The 22,262-nt window shown below is 36.4% G+C and overlaps 1 protein-coding gene across 3 annotated transcripts in view; it reads left to right on the top strand.

Annotated features, from left to right (window-relative positions):
- The window catches only part of PTPRR (protein tyrosine phosphatase receptor type R), a 277,720-nt gene that overhangs the window by 200,242 nt on the left and 55,216 nt on the right, over positions 1-22,262 (top strand). For all 3 annotated transcript variants that reach the window (XM_001117474.5, XM_077954729.1, XM_077954728.1), the window contains 2 exons: positions 7,480-7,666; positions 10,582-10,666. In XM_001117474.5, coding sequence (XP_001117474.3) covers positions 7,480-7,666; positions 10,582-10,666 — 272 coding nt within the window. The remainder of the gene's footprint in view (positions 1-7,479; positions 7,667-10,581; positions 10,667-22,262) is intronic.

Below are 22,262 nucleotides of genomic sequence, written 5' to 3'. Positions count from 1 at the left end.
AAATCAGCTGAAATTCAAAGAAGACTTCTCATTTCACAAGGAATGACTTAGTCATTGAGACTTATTAATTTTTTAGCATTATCTTTTTCTTAACTAATTATATAAACTAGAAAAATTAACTTAGGAACTAAAAATAGGACTACCATCATTTTATTATTTTGTTGAAAGGGAAACAGCCTCCTCACCATGAGTGACAGTCAAAACAATACCAAATGCCAAAAAAAAAGAGTAAAAATTAATCATCCTTGGTTACAAAACAAAGCGGTAGATTTTCTTCCTTTTTCTGAACAAAATTAACATAGATCTTTAGGATGTTAATGCTAAGACTTTATTGATGCTTAAACAAGATTCAAACTGAATCACAACTGTAACATTTACCTACATAAGCTTGGCTTCTCCACTCAAAATTTTCAGACTCCTGTTTAACATGGTTCCCCCAATTCCTGTATTTTCAGGAGGATTGAAAAAACCATCAAAGCACAGTAATTACATATAGCATCCCTCTAACCAATTCATTTGCAACTGTTCATCCACACAGACATCAAAAGTGTTGCTCTCCATGTGTTCATGACTGGGTACAACAGGAAAACTCAAGTCAAAGTCTTTGGCCTCAATGTGTTCACACTTTACTGCAAATCATTTCTAGTGAATATGATATATATTGGATACATATTGGGAAAATTGCTAAGAAGTCTCAGAGGATAGAGCGCCTGGCATTTGGAGGATTGAACCTGAAAGTGTTGGGGCAAGCTCACTTGAGGCATAGAGAACAGAGCTGCAGGTAGATTGTCTGCCTGGGACACAGGTCTGGATAAGAATGTGACAGGAGATAAGGCTGGAGAAATACACAGTAGATAGATTAGGAAGCATCTTATGTCTAAAGGGTAGCTACTTGTGGGTTTTATCATATTTTCAGTGCTCAGACATCATTCCAGTGAAATCTGGAAAAAGTATATCGAACTAGGAGATTTTAGAGTTAGGGAAGCTTGCTAAGGAACAACTGCAAAGATCTGAACCAAAGATGAAGAGAGTTTGAGCTACATCAATATCAGCAAGCTCCAAGAGTCTGTCTTCATGCCTCTTCCACACTGCGAGTGTCCACTGACTTCTCCAAACTCAAGAGATTTTGAGTTAGTTTTTAAGACTTCTCGACTGAAAAGTAATTAGGGAAATGCACAAACATTGAAGTACAAGGATGTTCATTACAGTTTTGTTTATAGTGGTGAAAAAATTGAAAATGCCTTAGTGTCCAAAAATAAGGTATTGGTTAACTAACTATAACACATCTCAATAATGGAATACTATCAATTGTTTGAAAAGAGTGTTTAAAAAAACTTGAGAACATGAAAAGACATTCATGATATAGTTAGTTTTTTAAAAAAGTAAATAATATGCAATGGTTCTGTGCCTATTTCCTTTTTTAAAAAGTAAATCATAAAAGAATATATTGAATAAAAATCTAGATTTTTGTCATACATGTAAGGACTTGAAGGACATATACAAAAAATATTCTTAACAGTTTAAATATTGGTATCATGAAATTTGTAAAATCTCTATTTTTAGCTTTTGTCTAGTTAACAGGCATTATTTTTGAATCAGAAAAACATTGTTAATTTTAAAGACATTAGGTATAAGTGTTACGGACTTGAAGTATAAAAAATAGTCCCAACTTAGACGACCATTGATTTTGCATGTGTAATACTGCCGCTAACTCTTAATTACTGACCAATTTTCTCAACTTTACCTTCTTCAAATGTTCATCAGTGTATACTCATGTAGCTCCCACATAGCTGTGTAGAGAGTGAAGTAAAAATCACCATGTTAATTATGATAATAATTCATATATGTTATTATATCCCAGACATTAGGCTGGAAATTTTCACATATTCTTGCTTATTTATCTTTTATGGTGTGAGTCGCCTTTGTGCGTTTTATTATTATTCCCATTTGCCTATTATCTAGTCTAAGATTCAAGTTGCTTAAGCGAAATACAGAACAATGATTAAACTCATTTGCCGAGGTCAATATTTCAAGAGTAATGTGACAAGTTCAATGTATCTGGTTCTTTTAAATGATTGTTTTGATTTTTTTATTGTAAAATAAGGGTGTGGTAAATTTTGCCTTGTCCTATACACATATAAAAGGTCAGACATCATTTTATGAATTCAAAACATTTATAGATTCAATCAAAAGGCATAGCAACATTCTATCTAGTGAGGTAGGTCCTTTCAGGTAGGAAAATGAATCATTTCCCACACTAAAAGTGTTCTCTATGTTAAAAGATTTTCTTTTAACTTTAGGGTGAAATTCATTTATCATCTTCCTGGGTTCATGCCTGGCATGTTCTATATTTATTATTATTTCTTCCCTTCAGGATTTCCTTTGGGAAATTTTATTATGGATGGTCACAATACCTACTCATTTATTTCAGCTTCTTGAAATTGGTAACACTCCATTTATGTCACAATTTAACTTTCTTAGTGTTCCGTGTTTATTTCTGTTTTTATCCTATCACCTTTCAAGTGATCCAGAAAGAGGGTTGGTACTATATATAATTTATTGGAAGATAAAGAGATGGAAACAGCATACTATTATTAAATGCTATTAACCTTGGAACTAAAAATCATAGAATTGGGGGTTGCAAAGAACTGCCGATGCCACTCAGTCCACACAAAGTAAAGGAATTCCATCTCTCCATTTCTCCACTTTTGTCTCCTTCATTATTCAAATGAGCAAAAACTTGTGTTTTTTTTTTCTTTTTCATTCTATTTAAGTAGAGTTATTCTAGAAAACTAAATATGTGGAAAAGCTGAATATGCAAAATTAAATAAGAAAAATTAAATTGTGGGTGAGAGGGTTTAAGGCCACCTTTTATGATCAAGCCAAGACTGTCAGATTCATGGCCACTATAACACACAAGGATGAATAGTTGGACTAAAGGATTCAAGATCACATTTTCAGTTCTTAAGAGAACATCAACATTAAAGTTCTTGCTTCTCACCACATAAGATTTGACATGTACACTAATGAAGACAGCTCTAGACAAATTATGTATACTTTTTACAGAATCAAAAGAAAAGATCTCAGAGGTCAAATCTGTTTGCTTTCATTCTGTACTAAATTCTTCTTATAATCTTTAAAATCCATATTTTTCCGTTCTCCAGTATTTCAAGATAAGCAGCTGCCACCGTTTCCCACTGAAACTTAATTTAATAATCCAATAGTTTCAGAAGTACATCTTCCGGGACTACAAGAAAAAATGATCATTTGTTTCATTTTGTTCTCTTACTTCCATTTCCATTCTTTATTGGGTGCTAAATGAGGTATACTGCTTGAAGTTTCACTGTTCTCAGTGACCAAAGTACTGCAAAAACAGTAGCATGTCTGAGAATGAGCCCGTAGACATGATACTGGAAATTTTAGCCCTTTCTGCCTAAATTCCGCTTCTAAAGTCTAGCATTATGGTCCTCAACTACCAGGAAAATAAATGCCTGGTTTCTGAGTTATTCCAACACTCAATTGTAATGTTACTATAATTTTAGCTATGTTTTCTTCCCACCTGTAAGTTATCGGAAACTGATGTCATTAGAATTGAACAATTTTGACCCAAAGTTGTTTATATTCCCTTGCTGAAATGGATGTGTCGCCCCAGCCCATAATATTTATACATATTTTCCTTTTTAGTTAATTATAATTAGCATGCTGTTTATTGCATTCCTTTTACTTTTCCCTAAGAATTTGCTTTTTCCTTCAATTGTTTGCATTGGTATCTTTTGAATTTCCTCCCTCTTATTTATTTTTTGGCATAAATAATAATTGTTGCTGCAGCAGGAGCTTGATAAAGCTTTTTATTATGTTCCCTTTTGTCCAACAGCAATCATGAGGCATTAAAAAGGCTAAACAGTTTGCCCACAGTTCCAAGACAAAATAAAAGTAAAGCTTTCAGTAGAGTTTGTTCTTACTTTTCACATTCCTTTTTTATTAAAGGTATAGTTCTCCTATTATTTATGTTGATTTTTTTCCTAAATTCTGTAGATTTTTTTTCATATGTCTTAATTGGAATTTTCCCATAAGTTTATATGTTTATCTTGTTTTTGAAATGTCTTTCTGACTGTAATATATAAATGGTTATTATTTAAGTCAGTTAGCATGAAAATGTTTCCACGACTCTCTGCTTACCACAGAATCCTTAGAAAATTAACTCATTAAATCAAATAGACCCTAGACACGGGATCTCAAAAGCTTCTAATCTCCCAGGTTTAGGCAGCGTATGCTATGGGAAATCAAAACAGAAGTCGATACACCCTCATGATGTTCTGGGTCCTCTTTTATCTGGCTTTTTAAATTTTTTTATTTCTGACATGGGGTCTCACTCTGTCACCCAACCTGGAGTATGACAGTGGTGCAATCTTACCTCACTGCAGCCTGGAACTCCCAGGCTCAGTCTTCCAGCCTCATCCTCCCAAATAGCTGAGACTACAGGCAAGCACTACAACATCTAGCTATTTTATTTTTTTGGAGAGACAGGGTCTTGCTATGTTGCCCTGGCCAGTCTCAAACTCCTGGCCTCAAGTGATCCTCCTGCCTCATTCTCCCAAAGTGCTGGGATTACAGGTGTTAGCCAACATCCCTGGACTCTTGTTGGGCTTTTTATAGTCTTACGGTGTCTATGACTGTTGCTTCTCTCTCATCTCTCTTACATAGGCCTGCCCCCCAATTTCAAAATATATTTTTATATGAGAGAACTCTAGTTCAAAATGCTTCTATGTTGTTCTTCAAAGTTGTATTAATTTATTCTCCTACACTTTTTTTCCTGCCAGTTTCTTTAACTCTCTACCAAAAACTCACCTATTAAACATTTGCTTTCAAAGCCCAACTTAAATGACTTCTACCTCATGAATCTGCTCCGACCACTCTAGATGGAAGAGACCTCACCATCTAAAGCATGAGCATCACTCCATTGACAGAGGGCAGGCACTTTTGTCTCTGGAGGCTGAAAATTTGACTGAATGGCATGGTGATTTTAAATGGCATATGACTACCAGTCCCTTAAGCAGCCTCTCTCAACTTCATACTAAAATGTCTATAAAGCCTACCAAAGCTGAGGTCTCACAAATGCCCTAAATATGAAGACCAATTGGTAAACTATTAGTAGAATCAGTAAAGATGTTCTGTCAATTTGAAGTCCAGAACTGAATTGAAAAACTTTAAAAACTACTTTCCCACTAAACATAGATTAAAATTCTTGGTCCATGAGTAGAACGATTCTTTGCTCTTCTTCAACTATTTGCCTCCTACTCAGAAGCACAGGAACCATATCAACCACCACCAAAAACCAGAAAAGAAAAAGTGGAGTGGGAAAATGATCCCTCTATTAGGTAGTCAGTATTTTATGAGCATCTATAATAAATGCTATTCCCTAATCCCTAACCCAGTGATCCAAAAGAGTTAAGAATAATAATAGGATGAGAAAAGGTTTTCAGAAACATGTCCCCCAAAATATATAGGCATATCAATATTCATTTATTAAAGTAAGTTGTGAGGGCAAATATAAAATTAACAGGAAAGAAAGTAATATTGATAAAATTTGCGGTGAAGATATGACTATGAATCCCTTCAAATAACACAATGGTTGCAATGTACAAGGTAAAAACTGTTAGAAGGAAAAATAACAAGCACAATTATTGTGGAGGACTCACATACATATCTCAGGCTTTGACAAATCCAGTAGAAAAAAAAGAAGGAAAGAATAGGTTGGAATACAGTAATATCTTCAATAAAATAATAGTATAATAAATAAGGTGATATATATATATGTGCAGATAGATACTTACAAACATATACACATAATCAAACTAGTTGCCAGCAGAACATCTGTGAAATATTTAGAAAATGTTATAGTGTTTATCTCAAAAAAAAAAATCAAGAAGTTTCAACTATTAAAAGGCCAGCCATTCTCTAATTTCCATGAACTATAACTGGAAATTATAAGGAAAATAAATGTCTAAACATACAGATATCCATCAAATTAAAGTGGAAATTAAAATCTCAATTACAAACCATTTAGAAATTAACAAAAATGACATTACATATCAAATTATAGAATGGCAGCAAAAATGCAACCAGAGGCAGATTCATTAGAGAAGAAAACTGATAGATTTTTGTTAATGGATTTTGTTGTTGTTGTTTTTGTATATTCCAATAGTTTTCCACTATTTGAAATTAAGCTGAAGCCACTATAATTATTTCTTAATGTCACATTCTGGAGTAGGTATTAAAATGCCAGAGGGCATAATTTGCTGGGACTAGCGTCTACTCTTGCTATCTTTATTCTCATATATTTTGGCCTGTTGTTCCCTGTTCTCTACTTCCTTGAGACGCCAACTACTTGGCACCATATTTGATCTGACACACACCTACGGCCCCTTTAAATGTAACAGTTCTTGTAAACACCATCTCTGACTTCAATTCTCAGTCTCTCACATGCTGTTTTATAGTTACCCCTTGGTCCACACAGCTGGTATTACTTGTAAAAGGCATCCTTACTTTCTACTCAGGACTCAGGGTCTGTATTAGTTGTAAGAGCATCACCTTGCCCCCCAACAAGAGAATGGGAATTATCAGAGGAAGATAAATTGTAACTCATTTTAAGGGTCTGTGATTTCTATGGCCCCTTTTAAGTTTACCGCAAAATTAAATGAATTCATATGTCAATTCACATATGCATGCACACATATACACATAAATAGAGGATACAGAAGCCATCTTTTTAAATTTTTATCTATTGTTTTATTTATTTATTTTAGAGCCAAGGTCTCTCTCTGCTGCCCAGGCTGGCGTGCAGTGGCACCATCACAGCTCACTGCAGCCTCAACCTCCCGGGCTCACATGATTCTCTCACCTCAGCCTCCCTAGTAGCTGAGACTACAAGTGTGGGTCACCACATCCAGCTGCTTTTTGTATGTTTTGTAGAGTCGGGGTTTTGCCATGTTGCCCAGGCTGGTCTTGAACTCCTGAGCTCAGACAATCCACCCACATCAGCCTCCCAAAGGGCTGGAATTGCCGTCATGAACTACCTCACCTGGCCCCAGAAGCCATTTTTTAGGGATTCTCTCAGAAGATATCTATAGATATAGACATGGATATATAGATACATAGCTTTTCCTAACTTTTTTTACTTTTCCTTAATTTTTCACTTAATATTATTAGCCAACCTATGATTTCTGTAATAAGTATATGCATTCATAAATTGTAGCATATTTTCTCAATTTAGAGTTCTTTCCAACAACAAAATTGTTATTTTTCTCTAAAGGAACTATGGGTAGTTGCTATGGCCAACCATGGTACTAAAAGAGAAAATATAGTTGGTTGTAATTTCTGTGAAAGTTCCCACGGAGTTGTGTGCATGTACAGAAAGACAAGTTTTTGCAATCAAAATAATTATGTGGTGTTTAAACATAACATTCTTCTCCAATGTAGACGAGGGTCCAATGTATCTCTTACGTTGGACATGAGTAGCTTGGGGAACATTGAACCCTTTGTGGCTATACCGACACCACGGGAAAAGGTAGCAATGGAGTACCTGCAGTCAGCCAGCCGAATTCTCACAAGGTCTCAGCTGAGGGACGTCGTGGCAAGTTCACATTTACTCCAAAGTGAATTCATGGTGAGCCTTCTGTTTGTTATTCGCTCTTCAGTCGGTATTTTGAAACACGGGGCGCTAGAGACATATGGAAATGATACTGTCCTATACTTAAGCAGCCTACAATAAACAAACAGCAAAGTGAAATGGTTTTAGATTCACTCCCGTCTCATCCACTACTGATAAGTATTAAAACTGGAATATAAGAGCTAAGTTAAGGCAGAATACACAGGAAATGACCAAGCAACTAAGTGGTATAGGGAGCTGGGCAGAGAAGGGGCATTCCAGGACAAAGAATAGCCTTGCTGTCACTGTCTGGGGAATTAAACTGTTCCGTTTAACTGGAACATTGAAATCGAGGTGGGAAGTGGCAAAAGTTGAGCCTCAGAAGTATAAAAGAAACCCAAACCTTAATATATATTTAGAATCTTGGACTTTATCTTGTGTTTTAGATAGATCATTCTATTTGCAGTGGAGTAGGCACTAAAAGGGAGCAGTTTAGAGGCTCTAGCATTAATCCTGTGGAATTGCATTAGTGGCCTAAACTAATACAGTAGAAGGGAAAATGGAGAGAATCTGTAGGAATTTACAAGAAGTGCGATTAATTGAATGAGGCAGCCAAAAGTAATGGAAAAGCCAGGGGTTGATATTCGTGTTTTTGTCTTGGCCAGCAGGGTACATATGGTGCCCTTTAATGAAATAAGGAACACAGGAGGAAGGCCAAGTGTGGGCTAAAAAGAATGATGAATTCAGTTTTAGACATACCAGTGTTGCTGGTGAAAGCTTAAAGCATGATAACATATATCAACTCAGAGAACATGAAGTCAGATTAAATCTTCTTATGTCTAATTGTTGCCCAAGGGAAATATTGACTTTATTGATCACCTCTTGCATTTTAAATCAGTTGTACATCTTAAGCCATATTGGTTGAGTACATGAATTGATTATTCTAGGGTCAGTTCAGGCATTTGCAGCCACCCTAATGGTGGAAGATTCGGCGATGGGTTGGATCTACTATTAGCCCCATCAACTATTATTAAGTGTCCAAAGTAAAATACAAACATGAACATCAGACTCTGTGGTGTATCATATTTTACATGTGAAGAAAATGAGTCCTGTAGGAATGAAAGAACAAGTCAGTGGTCACACAGCTAGCCAAAGGCACACCTAGAGCTTTTTCTTTCTAGAACTGCAGACAGCTTTGTTTATGAAATAAGACCTTACCATAGCCCACTTCCCTGAAAGGAAATTGAAGGCCAAGAAGGAGTACCCAGGAGAAAGAGAATGCTGGAAGATGACAGATTGTCAGTGTGTGTCAGAAAACAGAAGGTGAGAAGGAAGAAGGGGAGGAATAAAGATATTACCTTTGTGGCTTTGCCCAAAGACACTAACACGCTTGAAATTACCAAACATGAACATGTGTTTTCCATGGAATATTCAGCAATTTTGCTTATTTTTATAACTTGGAATTAACAGTTTAAAACATTTAGTTGGAGCAGAAAATAGGGATAAATATCATGGATAGCTAGCATAGTGCAAGTATAGGAAAAAGTATTTTAAAAGTAAGTAAGTTGGGGCCAGGTGTTGTGGCTCACGCTTGTAATCCCAGCTACTCAGGAAGCTGAGATGGGAGGATCACTTGAGCCCAGGAGTTTGAGGTTACAGTGAGCTATGATTGTGCCACTGCACACTGACCTAGGTGACAGAGCGAGACCCCATCTCTAAAAATAAATAAATTAATAAACAAATAGCTGTTTCTCTCTGTAGACCAAGTCTCAAATTTATGTAGTCCAGCTTTTCTGAAATTTTCATATTGACCAAAAACTAGGATAATCTGAATGAATTTAAAGATGATTTATTTTATTTCAACAAATATTAGACTGCTAAGTTAAATTTTCTACTGGAGAAAGTTTAAGCAGTAAAAATAGTATTTTATTTGATCAAAGATTTAACATCAGTCATTAAATAACATAGTCATTTTGTTCACATTAATCTTATCAAAGGTAGAGAACATACTGTTTTGTATAATCAAATCCTTAAACAAATGTTTGTTTGGATCCTTTTGAAAACTTTGGCTTGTTGCTTTATTTGTCCTGATTAGCTACAGATGCACACCTTTTTAGATCTAATGCACTTACATACAGCCACTCTTTTTCTATTGTTCCCTGTCCAATCACTTGAGGCACATAATGTATACTCTGACAAAATAAGAATATTAATGTTCTTGTTAAGTGGGAGAAACAGTGTTTGAATGCCTTTCACTAAAAACATTGCATTTACAACTACAAATGGAACAGTCCAATTATCAACCATTTCTTAATTCAAAAAAAGTCATGTCATCATCACTTGAATTAACAAAAAAGCCTTTATATTTACCATTTTGGGAAAGAGGTTTTAATAATCCTAAAAGAGTCACTATTCGTGTGAAAAGATAATGTTTTCACACTAATATATTTTAGCACTAATATATATAGTAACACATGTGTTACTATATATATTATAACACAAAATATAACGTGTGTTACAATTTTTTAACACAAAAATTATAGTAAGATTTTTGGTACTAAAGTTACATAAAAACTAGAATATATTTGAATACATCTTTTTTTAAAAAAAATTCACTTTTTAGCATCTGTCTAATCGTTCTAGCAATTATGTCACACCAGGATTCTTAAAATCTAACCAGTGTTATATGTCTCCTTACTGACTATGTATTAAGCAATATTTTCTAACACAGAGAGCTGTTTCTTAGAAGTCAGCTTGTCCGGATGCAGCTGATACGTTTAGGAAAGGAAGGGTGTTGGTCCACCAAAGGTAGTAGGTCTGTTGTTTTTAAGTGGCTTTGAAGTCCAGTAGAACTCTGGATCAGATGGCCCCCTGTGAAGATTTTCTTTGTGGCAGTATTAGATACACTAGTTTGATATTACTTATTTTTGCAGGAAATACCGATGAACTTTGTGGATCCCAAAGAAATTGATATTCCGCGTCATGGAACTAAAAATCGCTATAAGACCATTTTGCCAAGTAAGCTTCTTGGTTTTATAATTTGCATTGTATGTGGGGCAAGGGGAGGGATAGCATTAGGAGAAATACCTAATGTAGATATGGGTTGATGGGTGCAGCAAAAGCAAGCCACCACAGCGCATGTATACCTATGTAACAAACCTGCACATTCTCCACATGTATCCCAGAACTTAAAGTATAAATAATAATAATAATTTACATTGTAAAGCACAAGACAAGTCTTCCTATTAACCCTTACCTCAGCATTTCCAATTCTTACAACACCCACCTTCATATCAAATTCAGAATTACAAACACATGTCAAGACTAATAATCATTAAAGTTATCTGAAGTTAATGATTTTGCTCTTTTACTCTTATAATAATGTCCAGGTCACAATTCCAATAGACACATATTCTAAAATTTTGTTGTGCCACACATGGCTACCTGATTTTTGTCAAGGGTCAAACAATTCAATGGGAAAAGGAGAGTCTTTTCAACAAATGAACTAGAAACACCCAGATATCCACATGCAAAAAAATGAAGTTGGAGACAAAAATTGACCAAAATGGACCAGAGACCTACACATAGGAGCTAGAACTACAAAACTCATAGACGAAAACAACTGTAAATCTTCATGACCTTGAATTAGTCAGTGGTTTCTTAGGTAAGCCAGCAAAAGCCCAAACAGCAACAACAAAAAAATTGAACTTCATTAATATTAAAAAGTTTTGTGCTTCAAAGGATACCTTTAAGGAAGTCAAAAGACAACTGATAGAATGGAAGAAAATAAATATTTGCAAATCATGTATCTAATAAAGGACCTGTATCTACAATATGCAAATCTTACAACTCAGTAATAAAAACACAACCCAAAAAATAAACAAAAGATTTCAATGGATATTTCTCCCTAGAAGATGTACAAATGACCAACAAGCATATTAACATATGTTTAACATCACTAGCCATCAGGGAAATCAAAACTACAGCAAGACAGTACTTTATATCCATGAGGATAGCTATAATTTTAAAAATAGGCAATAAAAAATGCTGGCAAGGACGTAGAGAATTGGAAACTTAACACTTTAGTTTTAAGTACAGATACAGCTACTTAGGAAAACAGTTTGACAGTTCCTTAAAAGATAAAACTGAGTTGCTATATGACCTGGACACCCTACTTCCAGGTAAATATTACCTTGGACTCAGGAAGGGGAACATCACACACCGGGGCCTATCATGGGGAGGCGGGAGGGGAGAGGGATTGCATTGGGAGTTATACCTGATGTAAATGACGAGTTGATGGGTGCAGCACACCAACATGGCACAAGTATACATATGTAACAAACCTGCACGTTATGCACATGTACCCTACAACTTAAAGTATAATAATAATAAATAAATTTAAAAATAAAAATAAAAAAAAATGAAACGTGTGGTTCACACAAAAATGATACAAAAACATTTATAACAGCATTATTCATAATAGTGAAACAGTGGCAACCATCAGCTGAGAAATGGATAGATAAAATGTAGTATAGTCACACAATAGGATCAATAAAAGGGAACAAGGTACTGATGAACCTTGAATGAACCTTGAAAACATCATGCTAAGTGAAAGAAGCCAGACACAAAAGACCTCATATTTTGTAGTCCATTTATATGAAATGTCCAGATAGCCAAATCTAGACAGACAGAAAGTATCTTAGTGGTTGCTTAGCATTAGGGGATATGGAGAATGACTGCTAAAGGACCTGTATTTATTTTGGGGCTAGTTGAATATTATAAAATTGATTTATAGTGATTGTTGCACAGCTCTGTGAAAATAAAAAAAAAAAAAACTGTGATGGCACATGAAATGGAGGGATTGTATAGAATGTGAATTATTTCTCAATAAAACTATTACCAAAAAAATGTCACTGTGCCTAACGATGACCTACAGTCCTTGTTAGTCCTGTGCCCAACCCCAGGGATTTCGTTTAAGTAGATCTGCTGTTGAGCACAGAAAGCTACTTTTAGGAAACACTTAGGTGATTCCAATACAGATGAAACCAGGACCCACTTTGAGAACCACTACTATATGTGAAACTAGACTGAGCTTCACGGAATTTATTAATGTCAAGCAATGACCTGAATGCCAGGGACCAGTAAGAAATAAGAAACAGCCGGGCGCGGTGGCTCACGCCTGTAATCTCAGCACTTTGGGAGGCCGAGGCGGGCGGATCACAAGGTCAGGAGATCGAGACCACGGTGAAACCCCGTCTCTACTAAAAATACAAAAAATTAGCCGGGCGCGGTTGTGGGCGCCTGTAGTCCCAGCTACTCGGGAGGCTGAGGCAGGAGAATGGCGTGAACCCGGGAGGCGGAGCTTGCAGTGAGCCGAGATCGCGCCACTGCACTCCAGCCTGGGCTGGGCGACAGAGCGAGACTCCGTCTCAAAAAAAAAAAAAAAAAAAAAAAAAAAGAAATAAGAAACAGTCTATAAAATCAAGGAGGTCACAGACTAGAAAGGAGAGTCATATAAATGGTAATTATGCTCAGTGCATAGGCCAGAATAAAGATACTGCCCAAGCAGTGTAGGAGTTCAGAGAGGACTGGGTAATTAATTCTGCTCAGAGAAATTAGGCAAAAAAAAAAAAAAAAGGAGAGGAAGTAATATTTTCTATGACTAAACAAACAGATATAGTTGGAGTTTTGGCAAAATCAGTAAACATCTCATGACAAAGCTCAGGAAAGATGGAGCCACAAAGTCTTTTTAAGTTTTGACATTGAAATAGTAATCTTCAAAATTTAGTTCGTTAACTCATTCATAAGACACCAAATTCTTTATATTCATAGTAACAGTGATATAATTAAAGAATTACTGTCAATACTGTTTTTGGCCTTCCCCTTCTGGTGGAATTGGAAATGCATTGTTAACCTATAACATATTTTAACTGCTGTATATAGTTAAATCTATTTACCTAAAGTAGAGTCACCATTGGAAGTTATTTTATGACTATACTTGGCCAAAGGGGATGAAAGTGCTGCGTGTTACAATTAGTGTTCTCTCTCTCTCTGTTAAAATTTTTATCAAAATACACCAAACATAAGTAATAAGGGAATATACCTCCATCACAATTTTATATACCCAAACCATCATCTAATTTTAGAAGGATTTGGAAATTATTAGCATTAGATCAGAGTTCAGCCTTCTCCATTTCCTGCCCAGATGATATCAGACAACTGCTTTACAGTCCTGTGTCAGCTTTTCCGTTCACAGAACTGGGTGGACCTCTGAATTCAGGGCACCTGTGCTGACAGCTGATGTTGCAAATGATGGATTTTCTGTTGAAAATGTCTGCAGCCTGAATGCCCCACCCACCACCCCCTGTTGCACAAAATATAATTTAGGAAATACAGCTTAGAAAAGCCACGCTATTGGGTGAAAGTATCCAAAAAGCCTGGAATGAATACAGAAAGATGTTCTTTATGATTTTAGACTGTAATGTGAGCTAAACTTGAAATATTATATAAAATGGTGATTATTAAACGATCAAGATTTTAAACATTATGATTGTTTTTAGTTTTAACCTACACTAAACTCTTCTTAGTTCTAAAAGCTTGACAGCTTGTACATAACAGCAACATTATACAATTCTGAGAATGCCTTGCAACAGATATATGGGTGGACAAGAATCAATTATGAATAAATCAATTTATAAATTAAATTATAGTCATTTCTCTAAGGACAATGTTATCTTGGCTCAGATTAAAATGCTAAAGTCAAGTTTATATCAAATTATTTTGCAATGTAAACAAATATTAGTGATAAAAATATGTCTACATCCTCAATAACAAAAGTAGTAGGAAAAAACAATCATACATCCATAGAAAATTATTAGCACACAACAAAATATAATACTGTAATAATAAGTTTACATTTTTTATTTTTATTTTTAGATTCAGGGGGTACCTGTGCAGGTTTGTTACAAGGGTATATTGTGTGATGCTGCTGTTTGGGATTCTTCTGACCCCATGACACCCAGATAGTGAACATAGTACCCAATAGGGAGATTTTTCGCCCTTCTCCCTTTCCCTCCCTCCCTTTTTTTGGAGTCCCCAATGTCTATTCTTTTCATCTTTATGTCTATGTGTATCCAGAGTTTAGCTCTCACTTATAAGTGAGAACATGCAATATTTGTTTTTCTGTTCCTGTGTTAATTTGCTTAGGATAATGGCCTCCAGCTGCATCCATGTTACTGCAAAGGGTATGATTTTGTTCTTTTTTATGACTGCGTAGTGTTCCATGGTATATGTGTACCACATTTTCTTTATCCAATCCACTGTTGATGGGCATCTAGGTTGTTTCTATGTCTTTGTTATTGTGAATAGTGCTGCACTATATAATAAATGTTATGCATATTTCTCTTATGCAGTCAATGTATTGATACAAATATAAAATAATATAGATACAATCAAAGAATGCCATTTACTCAGGCCATCATTTTATATATAAAATTTTAACATCTAATAATGTTTCCTACTTAAATTATGTTTCCTTTTTTATTATATAAAGTGCCTAGCACAGAGTAGATATGCAAATAAGCAAACCACTCATTAAAGCAACAAGTTATGTAGCTAAAGCAAGATATTGGAATTAGATTTGATTTCCTACCACAACAAAAACATTGACAATTTTTGGCATGATAGTTAATCTCCCTATGCCATCCTTTATTCCCAAAAGTAGTGATAATAATACTCTCCTACAAGGCTATTGAGAAAATTAAATGATAGTATATGTAAAATGCCTATTAAAGTTCCAACTAATAGTAAGCCCTCAGCTAATGTTAGTTTCTCTTTCCCTCCCTATCTAATTGAAGATGAATCCATTACTAACCTCAGAACCAATTCCAGGAAATAGGGGCACCATGTATAGAGAAGTTTACAGTTTTAAAAGCAAAGTACTCAAGAGCCACATTTTCATTCATTTATAACAGTAGTGATGAAAATTATGATGATGATGATGATGATACATTTTTTGTTTAATTCTTGGCTTTTCTTTTAGTCCAAGCTATATATTACAAGAGTTTTTCTTGGAAACCTACATTTCCCCATACACAGTTATATGTTGTATTCTTGCATTTGTAAAAGGAAGTATTTGGAGCCACACACAGTGGCTCATGTCCTGGAGTTTGAGACCAGCGTGGGCAATATAATAACACTCCATCTCCACCAAAAAAAAAAAAAAAGTTTAATTACAAGCCTGGGCAACATGGCAAAACTTCATCTCTACCAAAAAATACAAAATGTAGTCAGGTGTGGTGGTGCACATGTGTAGTCCCAGCTACTTGGGAGGCTGAGGCAGGAGGATCACTTGAGCCCAGGAGGTTGAGGTCGCAGTGAACTGTGATCGCATCTGGGAGTAGCCACTGCAATTCAGCGTAGGCAACAAAGTGAGACTCCCCTCTCTGAATTTTTAATAAAAAAGAATTTGGAAACCTCTAAATAGTTGGAAAGCACTGTAAGTTACTAATTACCAACATAATTTAGCTTGACAGGGAAACTGTTTCTAAGCAGTTTTTAGATTTCCCACTAAATCATATACATCATAGGCGTTATAAAAACTGAAGGAAGCAGACCTCTTTTCAAGCCTGAATGGTGTAGGATGTTTATGGAAATTTCTAACAATCAGTGGATACTGAAAGGCATGAAAGATTTCTTGTCCTCTTTGCTAAGAAAAGAAAAAAAAATCTAGAAAGTCAAAAACAGGGCTTTAACTCTTTCTAATAGAAATTAATTCTGACGTGAAACCCTCTGTGGGCCACATCCCAAATAGAAATCACAAAGGATACAAAAGTGAATTAAATACAGCCTTTGCCCTCTAGGGGCTCACCACACTCCATTGAGGGCAGGCAAAAATTTAAGCACTTAAAATACAAGATGATAAATACTAAAATAAAACTCAGGGAACCCAGGCAAAGAAGAGAATGCCTGATTCTGCCTGGGAAGGTCAGAGAGAACTTCGGAAAGACAGTGTTTTCTGAATTGAGCCCTGAAGAATGAGGAAGACTTTACCATGCAGAAGAAGGCAAAGGAAACAATATGTGCAGAAGCATAAAATCTGCCAGAACATAGAATATTGGGGAGGTTGCCCTAGGTCCATGGGGCTAGATTATATGATACACGTGGGAAAGCAGCTGTTGGTGAGGCTTGGGGATGATCATTATCATTAAGGATGTGCTGTATCTTGCTAAGGACCCTCTTGGCATTCATCTTCTAGGCCTGCACTATCAAGTAGAGCAACCAGAACCCACTTATGGCTAGGTCAATTTACACTTAAATGAATTAAAATTAAATAAAATTAACTTTATTTCCTCAGTTTTTACTAGCCACATTTCAAGTGCTTGAAAGCTAGAGGTTACATTTTTGGACAGCACAGATAGATAATATTTTCATCACCTCAGAAAGTTCTATTGATCAGGGCTGCTCTAAGTTGAATTATCAATAAGTATATAAATATAATACTTAGGTATATAAATACAGTAAGTATAATAAAATTGAGTCCAATGGACAAATAGGATTATATACAATACCTTCTTGGAAATTCACAGGGTCCATTTATATACTGAAGACCCTGAGAAGTCCTGCAGTAAAAAGAATATGGTTCAGATTTGTTTAGTCCAATGTTTCCCATATTTAGTTGGTTAATAACTTCTTTTTGTAAAAGATGACTTAATTTATAAGTCATATAATATAATTCTATATGTTATAGAAATAACAATTTACAGATAATAAATATTTTGGGAAATACTGCTATGGGCAATTGGGAGCTATGGATGACATTTAGACAATGGAATCAAGTGACCAGATTTTGTTTTATAGAGCTCCTTGACAGCTATGAGGGGGATGGATCGGAAAAAGCAAGATTGAAGGCAGGGAGACCAGGAGATACTTGAGTCCTAGTCCAAGACAGCCATGCAAACAGAGAGGCAAGACAGACCCCAGCATATTTTAGGAGACAGAACAGACAGAATATGCTAATATTCAAATGCACAGAAGCTCTACACGGACTGTAGAGCTGTGGCAGCACACCTAACCTAAACAATAGCGGAAAGCTGTCAGGAACACATGAAGGGCATGAGGAGTTTTACAAACCTGTGGTCCATTCAGAAGGAAATAATAAACAGAAAAAGCTGGACTATAAATTAGGAGACCAGGCTGGTCTGAAGTATGTATTTGAGAGCCCTCAGGATGTGCGTAATAAAGTCACAGGAATGAATGAGTCACTCAACAAGGCAGTATCAAGTGAGGATAAAAGAGGGTCAAGTTGAATCCTAGAATTAGCAACATGAAAAGAGGCAGATTAAATGAGCAGGAGATTGGAAAGAGGCCATTGAAGAGGTAGCAGGAAAACCAGAACATTGTGTCCCAGAATCTAAGGGAAGAGAAAACTCGAAAAAAGGATATATAGTCAACAGTTTTTGAATGCTTCAGAGAGGACATGAACAAAAATACCACAATGGGATCACTGGGCTTAGCAACAAGAGGGTCAGTGGTGAGTTTAGCAAGGGCAGTGCTCGAGTTAGGATAGATCACAGTGTACATGACGAGCGTTGAGTTGCAGATGAACATGGAGAAAGTGGTGGTATAATAAACTCTCTCGGAAGTTTGCCTGTCTAAAAAAGAAAAGCAATAGAATAATTGCTAGAGGAGGATACCTAGAACTGACCTTTTTTTAAAAAATAGAAGGGATCTTTAAATCAGTTCCGTAGACATTCACTGAAGATCTGCTATGCAAGACACTAGATCTTATAAAGATGGTGAAAAATCCCCATCCCTGCCTTCAGAAAGCTCAGAGTGTGCCAGGTCAAAGAAATCATAAAGAGATGAATTAGTTATATTAATGTACGCAAATGTTGGTAAAAATGATTTCCTTATTTTCCATAATACTTTAGTCCACAGAGTCTTTCGACTCTTGATGGAAAATGATTTTAGAATTTAAGACAATGTTGCTAGCACTAAATGAATCTAACCAATTTGTGCTATCAGTGAACAAACCGCTACATATGCTAACTAAAGACAGCCTCTTCCAAATAGTTAAAAGACTTTTCTGTCCAGGCCATGTGTTTGTTCTAGGTCAGAAGAAAGGAAATCAGTGCAATAAGCAATTTAGGGCTATCCAGACTGAACCAATGACTGCGTGTGTTCTAATGGCAATGCTGTGGGACCTGAGGGCTTAGTTTTAGACTAAGATGATGATTAATTTTTGTTATGTTGCTAAAACGTTATTTTTTGTAGATCATAATAATTATTGGACATGCAAACTCCAACTCTAAGAAACCCTGAATTTGACTTCTGAATATATACAAGCCCTCGATTTTTAGGATGTACCTACTCTATTAATGCCTCCCTAGGCAGAACTGATTTTGTGATAATACTATTGTTTTCTGAAATATTTTTTCTGGAAAACGTAATATATAGACTATTAAACACAACCCAAGTAACAGTAGTTTAAATAATTTAGAAATGTATATCCCTCTCAAGTATACCTGCCAGGGTTGATATGGCAGCTTTGCCATGTTACACCTCTAGACTCATCTCTCTGGTTACCTCACCATCCCCACGGTATTGCCTTTGCATGCTCTGAGATCCTGATCACCACAATCACATCCCAGGCAGCAAGATGGAATCACAAGCGGTAGAAGGAGAACATCGCTCCTCACTTTAACTTCATGATCTAAAAGTCACACGCATCACTTCCTCTCACGTGCTGTAAGTGAAAACTTAGTCACATGGCCGCAACTAATGCAAGGGATGGTAAGAAGGAAAGTCTTAAGCCATGCATCCTACCAAGTTCCCAGCCAGAATTGGGATCTTATTGCTAAAGAAAGACAGGGATGGTGACTCCTAGGAGACGACTAGCTCTTAAAATACATATTTGGATGTGCGTGTGTGTGCCGTGCATACTATTGTGTACTCCAGCTATCGACAGCAAAAACGCCAGACAGCACTGCGCATGCTTGGCAAGAAACTTTAAGGGCAGTGTTGTAGCCAGAGGCTCTCAGCAGGAAACCCTCCTCCATGAGATTTTTGCTGGAGTGTATTCAATAAGTGTTGTTTGCTCCACTGTGGCTTCTCCTCCTTGTTTGTTATTTTGTGATCTGCCAAGAGTTTTTGATCAATAGGATTGACGGAAGATATGTATAAACAATGGAATAACTTCACTGTCAGTGTTAAAATTCAGCTCCATGGGTGTTCAAGACCCCTTGGAGGAAAAAGATGAGGTAACAAAAAGCAGTCTAGCAGAGGTCTTTCTACATTACAAAGGGTATAATAGATTTTATGCAGACTGAGAGGTTTTACCAACAAGGGTAGATGTAGTTTTTTGGAAGGGAGGGGAACTAAAGCTTATATTATTTGGAGATGACTCTTTAGGTTTTATTTGATTTTTATTTGAAAATAACAGTGGTATATATGGGGCACAATGTGATGTTTTGATACACGTATACATTGTAGAATGATCAAATCGTGCTAATATTAACATATCCATTACCTCAAATGTTTATTGTTTTTCTTTGTGGTGAGAACATTTAAAATCCCATTATTTCAGCTATTTTGAAATATATAATATTATTATTAAACTATAGACACCATGCTCTATAATAGATCATGAGAACCTATTCCTCCTGACTGAAATTTTGTATCCTTTGACCACCATCTCCCCTTTCCCCATTCACTCCACTCCCCTAGCCTTTGGTATTTCTATGAATTCAACTTTTTTAGATTCAACACATAAAGAAGATCATGTCTGTCTGTGCCTGGCTTATTTCATTTAGCATAATGTCTGTGAAGTCTATCTATGGTGTCACAAATGACATCATTTCCTGCTTTTTTTTTTTTTTTTTTTTTTTTTTTTTTTTTTTTGAGACGGAGTCTCGCTGTGTCTCCCAGGCTGGAGTGCAGTGGCGTGATCTCGGCTCACTGCAAGCTCCGCCTCCCGGGTTCACGCCATTCTCCCGCCTCAGCCTCCCAAGTAGCTGAGACTACAGGCGCCCGCCACCACGCCCGGCTAGTTTTTTTTTTGTATTTTTAGTAGAGACGGGGTTTCACCATGTTAGCCAGGATAGTCTCGATCTCCTGACCTCGTGATCCACCCGCCTCGGCCTCCCAAAGTGCTGGGATTACAGGCTTGAGCTACCGCGCCCGGCATTTCCTGCTTTTTAAAGGCGAAATAGCACTCCATTATATATATAGACCGTATTTTTAAAATCCATTCATCTGTTGATGGACACTCCAATTGTTTTCAAACCTTGGCTGTTGTAAGTAGTGCTGCAATGAACATCGGAGTGCAGATATCTCTTCAACATACTGACTTCAGTTCCTTTGGATATAAACCCAGAAGTGGAATTGCTGGGTCATATGGTAGTTCACTCATAGTTTTTGAGGAATCTCCATACTGTTTTCCAAAATGGCTGTGCTAATTTACATTCTCACCCACAGCCTACCAGGGCTCTCTTTTCTTCACATCCTTGCCAACATTTATCTCTTATCTTTTTGATAATAGCCATTCTAGCAGGTATAAAGTGATATTCTGGTTTTAATTTGCACTTCTCTGATGATTTGAGATGTAGAACATTTTTTCATAGATCTGTTGAACATTTGTATGTCTTGTTTTCAGAAACATCTGTTCAAATCTTTATCCGTTTTTAGTAGAATTGTTTGTTTTCTTGTTATTGAGTAGTTTGAGTTCCTGATATATTTTGGGTATTAGCCCCTTGTTAATGTATGATTTGTAAATATTTTCTCCCAATCTGTGGATTTGCTGTGCAGGAGCTTTTTAGTTTGATGCAATCCCCTGTGTCTATTCTTGCTTTCATTGTGCTTTCAGGGTCATATCCAAGAAATTTTTGCCCATATCAATGGCATGCAGCTTTGCCCTGGAAGGCAGTCTTTAAAAAATGAATACGACATTATGAATACAAAGTAAGATACAAGGTTCTTATTGAAAATGGCTCATGCAAGTGAGGGTCAGTCTGCCCCTGACCAACAATTGTAGGAAATGTAGAGATAGATCTGTTAAGACTCTAGGAGATTTCGGGGAAAATGAAGTGCTTTTGAAAATTTGGTGCTAGCTTCCATCTCCAGAGGGTCTACATTTTGAAAGCTCTGAAGGACAAGACTGAGACTGGATTTGTTTCCAGGATGCTTTAAAGAGGATGGTTTGCTTCAGTAGCGGTAGCCCCAACATATCTCTTTAGGAGGAATTTATAAGTTCAAGGCCCATGTCCCAAAAGATTTCCATGCTGATGAGCATAGGACCACAGTTTCTTGTTCACAGTCAGGTTATATCCTGATTCAAACAGTCCTTACCTGTTCCACTGTAAGTATCTCTGCAGTCACCCTACTTCCTTTAGGTCACCTGAAAGGACGTGCTAGGATCTTTTGCAAAGTGTTTTGGTTCAAATAGAATGAGAGCCTGCCTCTATGAATGGGATTCTTGGATGCCACCTAAGGGTCTTCCCACTGATTTCCAGCATTTATTGGCATCTTCTAGACTTCTGTTGCTTCCATATGGCATGATCAGGAGCTATTTTACCTGTGGCTTATAAGATCAGATAAGCATCTTGGTCCTTACAAG

This window comes from Macaca mulatta, chromosome 11, assembly GCF_049350105.2.
Source record: "Macaca mulatta isolate MMU2019108-1 chromosome 11, T2T-MMU8v2.0, whole genome shotgun sequence".
Taxonomy (NCBI): domain Eukaryota; kingdom Metazoa; phylum Chordata; class Mammalia; order Primates; family Cercopithecidae; genus Macaca; species Macaca mulatta.
Note: the sequence above shows the minus strand (reverse complement) of the source record. Positions and strands in the feature narration are given on the sequence as shown.